Source organism: Camellia sinensis, chromosome 1 (genome assembly GCF_055761805.1).
Source record: "Camellia sinensis isolate YWXY chromosome 1, ASM5576180v1, whole genome shotgun sequence".
NCBI classification, from domain to species: domain Eukaryota; kingdom Viridiplantae; phylum Streptophyta; class Magnoliopsida; order Ericales; family Theaceae; genus Camellia; species Camellia sinensis.
This window is the reverse complement of record NC_138961.1, coordinates 7,607,712-7,618,162: the sequence shown is the minus strand read 5'-3', so window position 1 is coordinate 7,618,162 and position 10,451 is coordinate 7,607,712. Positions and strand designations below refer to the sequence as shown.

Genomic DNA, 10,451 nt, shown 5'->3' with positions numbered 1-10,451 from the left:
ACAATCGACTTAGCTTTCTTGATGCGTACAGAGGTTACCATCAGATCGCTATGTACAAACCAGACCAGGAGGTCACATCCTTCACAACACCAAGAGGACTGTATTGTTACAAGGTCATGCCCTTTGGCCTAAAGAATGCAGGGGCAATATTCCAACGAATGGTCACCAAGATGTTTGAACCATTGTTAGGCAGGACAATGGTGGCTTACATCGACGACATGGTGGTCAAAAGCAAGGATGAGAACGACCATGTCAGGGACCTAGGTGAAATGTTCCAGATCCTGAAGAAGCACAAGTTGCGCCTTAATACGTCCAAGTGTGCGTTCGGTGTTGGATCAGGCAAATTCCTAGGCTTCCTGGTGACCAACCGAGGCATAGAGACAGACCCCTCTCAGATCAAAGCAATTTAGGACCTAGAGAGGCCCAACTCAATAAAAGAAGTGCAGCATCTCACCGGCATGGCAGCTGCACTCAACCGGTTCATAAGTCGATCATCAGACAGATGTCGACCATTTTTTCGAGCATTAAAGGCCAAGTTTGAGTGGGACGAATAATGCGACCGTGCCCTAGAAAGCCTAAAAGAATACATGTCTTCTCCACTATTGCTGGTAACCCCAATACCTGGAGAAGAGTTCTTTTTGTACCTGGCAGTTTCACAGCACGCAATTAGCGCAGTGTTGGTCCAAGCAGAAGGAATCCAACACCTGCCCATCTTTTATGTCAACAAGACACTGCTAGGCGCAGAAACCAAGTACTTATCATTGAAAAAACTGGCCTTAGCCTTGATGATGGCCTCAAGGAAGTTATCGCATTACTTTCACGCCCACACTATAATCGTCCTCACAGCTTTCCCATTAAAAGCTTTGTTTGAGAAGGCGAACTTTTCTGGGCGAATCTTGAAGTGGGCAGTGGAGTTGGGACAGTTTGACATCAAGTTTCAACCCAGAACCGCGATAAAAACCCAAGCTTTGGCAGACTTTGTGGTAGAGTTCACTCCAGGAAGTCATCACAGCTGTCCAGTTGACTTGACTGATATAACCGAAAGAGGGAAGGAAAGTGTCGCCGGAATAGTGCAACCCCTGGTACAGGTTACCCAGTCACATCCCATGGCAGACCGGAGTAAAGAAAGGGAGGAAGAAGCAGACCATGCTACACCAAGCAAAGATTCATCAACAAGTAAAGACTTGGTACAGTCAGATAGCGAGGGGTAAACAGAAAGCATGGCTTTTGAAGAAAACACTCATGACCCCAAGGCATCATCCGATCCCTTCACTTGCTGGAAGTTGTTCGCTAGAGAGATATGGAAACTCTTCGTGGATGGAGCATCCAACAGGCATGGTGCAGGACTTGGCATAGTCCTCATCTCACTAGATGGCCTGGTAGTGGAACAAGTAGTCAACCTTGGCTTCCCAGCATCAAATAACGAGGTGGAGTATGAAGCACTTTTAGCAAGATTGAAATCATCATTCAACATGAAGGCAACCGAGCTAATGGGTTACAGTGACTCCCAACTAGTTGTAAACCAAATTTCAGGCGAGCATGTGGCAAAGGATGACAAGATGTCTAAGTACCAAGAGTTAGTCAGAAAAGAGATCAAGAAATTTGAAGTAGTGCGGATAGAGCAGATCGGCAGGGAAGAAAACAATAAAGCGGACGAACTAGCAGGTTTCGTTTCGATGACAGATACATCCATCCCTCATCCGTTGCTAATTGACTACCTACCAAGGCCAAGCATTGAAGAACCCGAAGTAGAAGAGGTATGTTGTGCCGAACTAGACCCTTCATGGATGGATCCCATCATACTATTCTTAAAAGACGGTCTCTTACCTGAAGAGAAGAAAGAAGCTGACAAGATCAGAGCCAAGTCACAGTGATTTTGGCTCTCCCCATCAATGACCTTGTACAAGAAATCATTCACAGGACCTTACCTAAAGTGTGTTCATCCAAGCAAGGTTAAGGCATTCCTGTTCGAGATTCACGAAGGCGTGTGCGGAAGCCACCAAGAGGGAAGATCATTGGCCTACAGAGCAATTTCACAAGGATATTAGTGGCTATACATACAAACACTACAAGAAATTGCATTTTTCACAACGCAACAAAATATGTTGCTAAAAGGAAAAATTCGTCGGCAAAGAGTTTTGCCGACACACAAGGCTACATTGGCAACCCGTAGGCAAAAGTGAGTCGGCAAAAGTTTTTGCCGACGAAATTATCATTGCGTTGGTAAAAGTAATGCCTTTAACGACGAACATAGTCGTCGATAAAAGTCTTCATCCATCGTTGGCTATTTACCTTGCGTCGGTAAAAGTCATTCAAATATGATGATTGTGTGGCACTTTTCGCGACACAAATTTACATGGGAAAAAAATATACTTTTAGCAACAAAATATGCGTCGGCAAAAGTAAACTTTTGGCGACACATTTACGTCGGTAAATGTTGCCATTTGCCTACGATTTGTTTGTCGATAAAGCTTCACTTTTGGCAACGACAAATAAGCATTGACAAAAAATACACTTTTAACAACACAATATGAGTGGGCAAAAGTAAACTTTTGGCAACACATTTACGTCGGTAAATATTGCCAATTGCCAACAATTTGTTTGTTGATAAAGGTTTACTTTTGGCAATGACAAATTAGCATTGGCAAAAAATACACTTCTAGCAACACAATATGAGTGGGTAAAAATAAACTTTTGGCAACATATTTACCAACAAAAATAATTAAAAATAATTTATATATTTTTATAAGATTTACAAATTTACAAGAGGCATCCCTCAGGCACTACTATTATAAACTAATAACATTGATATGAAATCACCTAAAGTTGATGTGCAAGCAAAAAAACACTACCAATACTGCTTTTAGAAGCAGTGTATAAAATCTAAAAGGGTAAACTCACTAAAATACCCAAATACATCCAAATTGCGAACCCACATTAGAAACAAAATATAACAAAATGAAAACATGAACCGAACAAAGACAGGCAAAACGGCACGAAAATCACCCACAACCTTATCCAGCAGACCAACATCTAATAGCAGCCGCCTCACAGCAACATTGCAGCAGCAGCCGCCCAGCAAGCATCAACCAGAAAATGAAGACAACAATGAAGTTATTTTCCCTATAAAAAAATAAAAATAAAAATAAAAAGCACAGCCAGAAAAGGTCCATTACCCAGTGTTCTCGTTTCCAGAAGAACACATCGAGAATCAAATCTCAACTAACCTTCATTGTTGCTTGCAAAGCTGCACGTATTGCATCTCTTTCAGCTTGCCTAGCAATAACTGAAGTTCTTGTAGATTTTCTAACTATTCTCTCCACTTCTACGTCATCGGGTGCATCATGATGTTCAGGTACAGTAGACTGCTCAGCAGTTTCATCATCCTAGGGAGCCTTTCCAAGATTTGAAAGAACCTTCTTTTTCGTCTTCTTCTTTGGCAATTGCTTTCCAGGAAATATTAGTATCTTCTTTGTCCGCATTCTGTAACAGAAGTCAACATCTTAAAAGTTACCATACTAATTTAAAAACTCTAAACTTCCATGATCTTGGGGAAGTCAAACCTGTCATCTGCTTCATTTTCTACTTCTTCATCTGGTTCAGGTTCCTGATTCCAGTATAGCATGTAATTGGACAATAAGTTCGTTCAAGTGGTCATGGATATTGAAGCTATTACTGCAGTAGTATGAAAGAGGTAGTGACATATTTTAAGTCTAAGAAATGCAGATAATAACAAGACCGTAAATACATACATCATCATCAAAGTCACCATCAAAAACATCCACAACCTCCCCTTCTTCGTAATTTTCATCATTTTCTTCCTGAGAAAGTAACATAGGAATGAATTGAATCCAGAAACACACAAGAGAACAACATACCATATAAATGCAACTACTAGTCCTTCGGACTAGGTGGTAACTTAGGTGCTACAATAGAGTAGATGACAAGGTTCAAATCCCATTATCCATAAAAAATAATACTAATGAAATAAAAAGTAAATATTTAATTTAGAATGGTACATACTTATCATAATTTCATCAATTTTGATAATTGAAATAAATAAAAAAACGATCATACTCAATGCACAAGGCTCCTACTTAGGGTCTGGGAGAGGTAGTTAGTAAGCAGCATTCCCCACTTTTTTTTTTTTGTGGAGAGATTGATAATAGAAATAGATGCATGTGGTCAATAAATAAGAAAAACTTGTATGTCAATAACTTGCAATGGCAAGGAGTTTATTTGTTTTGAGCACAAAACAAACAACAGACCATAGTGAGTGACAATGAAAAAATAACTAGATCAAATTAACAAATAGGAACTATGTGACTCCAAAATGTCCCAAATGATGACTTACTGAACAATTTCTATGTTTTTTGACATAAAAAAGACCTGAAGTTGATTTTTCCTCTCCCAGGAAGACTTTAAAATGGAAAAGATTAATTTTTAAACCAAAAAGAGCATGACCAAATTGTAACATCAAAGACCACTTCTACCCAATTTTAGATAGAGTACTCTAATAGGGGACTTATCATGCTCTTCATTACTCTGTCTCTATTTCACTTTCTGGGAACATTATTGGTGTTTCACATTAAGGTGAAAAAATGAATGGATGCACAAATATTGATCAAGAAACTACATGTGGACAAGAGAAACATCAATGTTAAAAGTCTGAGTAGTGAATACCTCTTTGAGAGCCTCCTGATTCCAGAATGTTTTATCCTCTTTATTCTCGTCATCAAGCAATTTGTTCATTCTAACAATGGCATCAATATAGTGTCAAAACCTTTCAATATCTCAAATAGAATTTCCATTATCCTTCTAGATAGAAAATCATAACAGAGTACTACTCTCCCCTCATACAGTTGATGCATATTAGACACAATCCTATAACAGCAGATCCAGATTCAGGCATACTCTCTCCTCATACAGTGATCAATAGACAAAATGTGAGATGTTGAAGCTGACATTTTGCTCTTAGCAGTAGGAAACAACTAGGAATAGAATCAAAAGCCCCATTCCTTAATCAGTTCAGGTCCATAATGCCTAGACAGATTGGTAGCCCAAGCAAATCCGCCCAACAAACATGACAACAGAAATCCCTTGCACCAAAACACCTCAACAGACCAGCAGAGAATAGATCTACTCCCTTGTTTCCATCAGCAGACGAGCAGCAATCCACAGTACTACTCTCCCCTCATACAATTGATGCATATTAGACACAATCCTATAGCAGCAGATCTAGATTCAAGCATACTGTCTCCTCATACAGTGATCAGTAGACAAAATATTAGATGCTGAAGCTGACATTCTGCTCTTAGCAGCAGGAAACAACAAGGAATAGAATCAAAAGCCCCACTCCTCAAGCAGTTCAGGTCCATAGTGCCTAGACAGATTGGTAGCCCAAGCAAATCAGCCCAACAAACATGACAGCAGAAATCACTTAGCAGCAGAACCATCAGCAGAGCCACACTAAGTAGCCCCAGCATACCAGCAGTTAGCAACAGACCCCTGCAATACTTAGAAGCCCCAGCAACACTTTCCTTAATTCAGAATGCATACAGAGAACAAAACTCCCCTTACTACTTGAGCAACACCACAGGAGGACACTACAGCAAACAGCCTATCTATTTGCAACCTCCACTCTGCAAGCTGGAACAAACCCTTGGCAATCCCAAGCTGGAGCAAGACAACAATGAATATACCCACAGCAGAACAACCCTAACAAACAAACTAGAACAACCCCAGCAGCCAAAAACCCACTACTCAGCAGCAGTCACACAGGTCCATGACCACTGATGCAAAATCTAATTTGATTCATGTTAAAGATAAAATCATTAACTGAAAACTGGGCTAGATTATGTGATGACTTCGCCCATATAGCAACTCTAATCTTGATCAACTCAATGACTTCAACAAGGCTAGGATTTGAGTGCTTGAATTTACACTCGTTTCTGAGCTTCCAAATAGACCACAACACTGCTAGAGGAATACTTTTCCATAACGCTCTCTCTGATTTCCTAACTTTGGCTCCATCCCACCAAATAAGCACCTTTTCCACTGCATCCGGCAATGCCCCAACAAATCCCCACCACTTTAGCATAGCAGCCCAGATATGCCAGGAGAAATGACACAACAGAAGGACATGGCGAGTAGATTCAGGCTCAGATTTGCAAAAGGTACATTTAATATCTGAGTTGCTACTCAAGACCCCAATTTTCTGTAGAAACTCAGGAGATTTTACTTTGTCCTTCCAAGCTAACCATCCAAAGAATTGAACTTTGTGTGGGATATACTTCACCCACACCAACCTGCAACCTCTAGCTGAGGAACCAAAGCTATCAGAGCAGAATTTATACACAGAGGATGTGGAATACACACCTGAGGATGCCGCCGCCCAACAAGGTGCATCAGCACAGCCAGGTCTGAGGGAAGGGGCTGCTGCTAGAAGAATTCTCAATCTTGATGCATCCAACTCCTCTCACTCATACAAAGCCCTTCTAAACGGTATCACCCATTCTACTGAATTTCCTTTTAAATCAAAGTAATGCTTGACAGAACCTTCCTTAGATTGAGCAAAACTGAACAAACCAGAGAATTCTCTCTTGAGGCATAGCTTCCCACACCACTTATCATGCCAGAATTTGGTTCTAGATCCATCCCCAACTTGAATCTGAAAGTTCTGCTCGAAAAACTCACCACATCAACTTGAAGTACACTTCCACCTCCCTGGCCTCGTTCCCTATCTGAAACAAGAAATCCAAGACCTAGAGATATGGTCTCTTGAAGAGAATCATCTCTTGAGTTGTTGAAGCTTCTCGTAGACCCATCAAAATTCATAGGAACACAAAAAGACTCTAATATTCATTTTTGAAATTTAGTACATCTGAATATTATGATAAAAACACTAATGTTCATTTTTGTGTGATAAATAAGGTCTGGATTCTTTTGATGTGAATAACAAGACACATATTCATAGACAAAATTAAAAAAAAAAAAAAACAACGCAAAAGCAAACATTCAACAAGAATAATGCAACATAATGAAAACAAGCCTCAAAATAAAAACTAATTTGTTGCTTCCCCTTCCAATTTTTTTTTTTTTAATAGTAAAATCGTTTGTTATTTGTTTGTTTTGATTTATAAATATATATATATAGATCCTCTTTGCTGAATCAATATTCTCTTACATTGTATTACAATTTATTATATCTTTATATATACATAGATATATAAAGCTTTACACACGACTAAAAAATAAAATAAAATCACACTCGCTATCCTAAAACTCCCAATTTACCTTTCAACTTTTCTCTCACTAATTCAAACAATTCTCACTCAATACACTTCATATTATGCAAAAAAGTACACATACTGATAAATAAATATACATATATATATATATATATATACACTCAATTTTTGATGAAAAAGAAACTGGATTTCTTGAGGGGTGAAGTGTTGGTTGACTAAAATAGAAACCAAATATACCCTAGAATTTAGAAATTCAAGAAAAGATCGCGAATTACAACATAAAACCACTCATATAAATTTTCTATGGAAAGAGGCAAAAATGATTCTAATAAATTGAGTAATGTTAGTGATTCAAAAACAATATTAAAAATTTATGTCAATATCGTATAAATGTTTTAGTAATATATATATATATATATAGAATTTCTAATATTTTTGTAGTAAATTAGACAGTGAAAAGTGGTCAATGTGACAAAAGTGGTCATTGTTGATGCCTTCATCTCAAGAACCACAATGTATTGCCACAACAATAGCCATCATTACCACCACCATTTAGGCACTACCCTAACCCAACACCACAAATGAACTTCAGTACTACAATATCACTTCTTCAAAGTAAACCACCTCACCCTACCTTTGGCAACTCATAATCATTTACAAACACTAAGATAACCACAACAGTCAACGAGATATGAAACCTTCAACCCCCTCTCACAATTACTACCACTACAATTATACCTGGCATAAAGATACCATTTTGGAACCAAGTTTTATACTTTTACGGGAATTGTAACTACGTTTTATACCATATGATAGGTTCCAATGAAATCCAAAAATTATATGAGATAATGAGCATCAAGAACAAAGAGTTTAACTCCATTTGCATGCTAAAAACGACCAAGAGCAACTACCATTCCCAAAGTACAGATGTCACATTGAATTCCATGACAGCAAGTAAAAGAGAACACACGTAATCAAACAGCAAAACTTCAACCTAATGGGAAAGCTCAAAAATCCACAATCAGAGTGATGTGTAACATTTTTCAGATATGTTTAATTTTTCTCAACCAACACAGATCATAAAACAGAACAAAATTCAGTGTCGCCATTTAGAATTGAATTCAAATTCATTCAAGTTCACAGCAACAAGAAAAAAATTAACGACAATACATTTGTAACGAAACGAAAATGTAATACAAGAATATAGCTTTCGCCTTAATTCAACCAAAATAATTGCATTATCATGACAGGACGAAGACTGAAAAAAATTTCAAATTTTGGTTTTTTGTTTCTGTTACTATTTTCATCGAAAACAAACAACGGCGTCAATGAATTAAATCAATCACGAGTTTTCACAATGAAAATATAGTTCCAAAATACTTTTGTTTAAATTACTAACAATTTAATGCATTTTTACAAACATCATCAAAATTCAAAGAACATAATTAGATCTATAAATCTAATGCCAAAACAATATGACATTTTTTACACCCTACAAGCAAAAGTATGGCTCCAAAATATTACACTAATCAATGTAAAAAGCCCAATGCCTGAGAATATTCATCGATTATTTCATTACTTGTCAACTGAAATATATAAAAAAACAAAATAAAATAAAATTTTAGCAGGCCTCATTTCAAATGTAAAAATACCAAATCTGTAAGAGCCAAGAAAGATTGGAATCAGAATTCTGAGAGAACCCTACACAGAGAAAAGAGGGGAAAAATCAGAGAGAAGAGGATTTTACAAGAGGGACGATTTCAGAGAGATAAAATAGGGTTTCAGGAGAGGGAGTGTTTCAAAAATAATCAATTGAGAGAGGAATACCTTCAGATTTTTTGATTGTTCTTCAAATTCTTTTCTCTTTCTTTGTTGGATTAGGGTTTTAGGTAGAGTGAAATTACCCACAGCCACTCCAATCACACCGCTAACTACACCGAATGCGAGAGTGAGAGCGAGAGCGAGAGAGAGCCGAAACAAGGGTTTTAGGAACAAGGAAGAGAAGAGAGATGAGATGAGTGCCTTACCGTCAAATTAGTCTTGCCGCCGAAAAGATGAGTGTACCATTTGCCTCTCACAGCAAGATCCTCTCTCTGTTTTGTGTAGGTCGACACAGCGTATGGCTTTGAAAAACCTCCAAAGGGCTTCGGGACTACCGTGTTTGCCTCTCAATCTCCACCGATTCAATTGATAGTAGAACTTTGAAGAACAAGAGTTTGAAAACCCTTTCCCCTTCCAACCAATTCACTGTCTTTCTTCTCCCTCTGTTTCTTCTATGTTACTTATGATTAGAACCCACTATCAGTGTCTTGTAGGTAGTCGATGTAGTTTCGTAAAAAATCAATTATTGTAGGGCATGACCTAAAAGATAAAATTATATAAAAATAATAAGTACATTTTTTATTTTTTCACCTAAATTTTTTTATTTTTTTTTTATAGTTTTTTAGGGAAAAAAATTAAACTAGTATATGAAAATAAAACTAAACATAAAACCACAATGAAAAGAATTTGAAAATAAAATCAAACATATTGAAATTGATAATCTAACCACATTCTTTAAAAAACTTTAAATTAACTCAAATTAGCCATCTCAACTTAAGATTATGTTTGGCCTTAATAGGTTCATTTTGTGATCTAATTCAATGATCACTTTGATTTTACAATTCAATAACTAGAATATTTAAAACTCTTTCAAAAGTTAAAATAAAAACACAAATTAATAAATCACCTGTATCACTAGTAAAACTTTTACCGACGAATAGTATTATCGTCGCTAAATGTTTAACTCTTTGCCCACGTCAACTTGTCGTCACCAAAAGTAAGCACACTAATAGCAACGCTCATTGTGTTGGTAAAAAATAAGCCTCGTAGCTAAAACTTTCGAAATTTTGGCGCCAACAAATTATTTTGGCGCTTAAAGAATGTTATGCTTTTTTAGCGACGATAGTAAATTGCGTCGGTAAAGGTTTACTTTTACCAACGAAATTCATCACTGTGTCGCCAAAAATATACTTTTGGCTATGAAAAATGGACGTCGTCGCCAAAAGTTGTTGCCAAAAGTGCAATTTCTTGTAGTGAAACGGATTCAGAGAAGTATGTCAAGAAATGCGAGAAATGTCAGAAGTTCGCACACCAAATACATCAACCAGCCAGAGAGCTCCTACCATTAACTAGCCCATGGGCCTTCGCAATGTGGGTCTT

General features: G+C 37.4%; 1 protein-coding gene across 6 annotated transcripts; it reads right to left on the bottom strand.

Annotated features, from left to right (window-relative positions):
* Nucleotides 1–2,705: 2,705 nt before the first annotated feature.
* Nucleotides 2,706–9,599, bottom strand: LOC114267223 (SWR1 complex subunit 2). Of its 6 annotated transcripts, none has more exons than XR_014331142.1 (7): nucleotides 9,278–9,599; nucleotides 9,078–9,181; nucleotides 4,684–8,951; nucleotides 3,753–3,821; nucleotides 3,564–3,675; nucleotides 3,228–3,483; nucleotides 2,706–3,123 (listed from the first exon to the last, which is right to left on the bottom strand). XR_014331142.1 is itself a non-coding variant. In XM_082871758.1 (7 exons), exons 3-6 carry the CDS (start codon nucleotides 4,750–4,752, stop codon nucleotides 3,387–3,389), a joined length of 279 nt encoding a protein of 92 aa, XP_082727884.1. In that variant the 5' UTR covers nucleotides 4,753–8,951; nucleotides 9,078–9,181; nucleotides 9,278–9,599; the 3' UTR covers nucleotides 2,706–3,123; nucleotides 3,228–3,386. The 6 variants fall into 6 exon arrangements, 5 of the variants coding, with proteins under 5 accessions (XP_082727884.1, XP_082727887.1, XP_082727889.1 ...); XM_082871758.1 differs by having other exon boundaries at nucleotides 3,564–3,607; XM_082871761.1 differs by having other exon boundaries at nucleotides 3,564–3,607; nucleotides 4,684–6,854; nucleotides 9,278–9,588.
* Between the last annotated feature and the right edge of the window lie 852 nt (nucleotides 9,600–10,451).

Bases quoted from the DNA above. Each gene is read 5' to 3' on its own strand.
- LOC114267223 (XM_082871758.1), bottom strand. From the start codon at position 4,752: ATGAACAAATTGCTTGATGACGAGAATAAAGAGGATAAAACATTCTGG. The intron at 3,608-3,752 runs GTATGTATTTAC...TACTGGAATCAG, and splicing joins ATGGTGACTTTGATGATGAT to GAACCTGAACCAGATGAAGA. The intron at 3,484-3,563 runs GTTTGACTTCCC...CTTCTGTTACAG, and splicing joins GAAAATGAAGCAGATGACAG to AATGCGGACAAAGAAGATAC.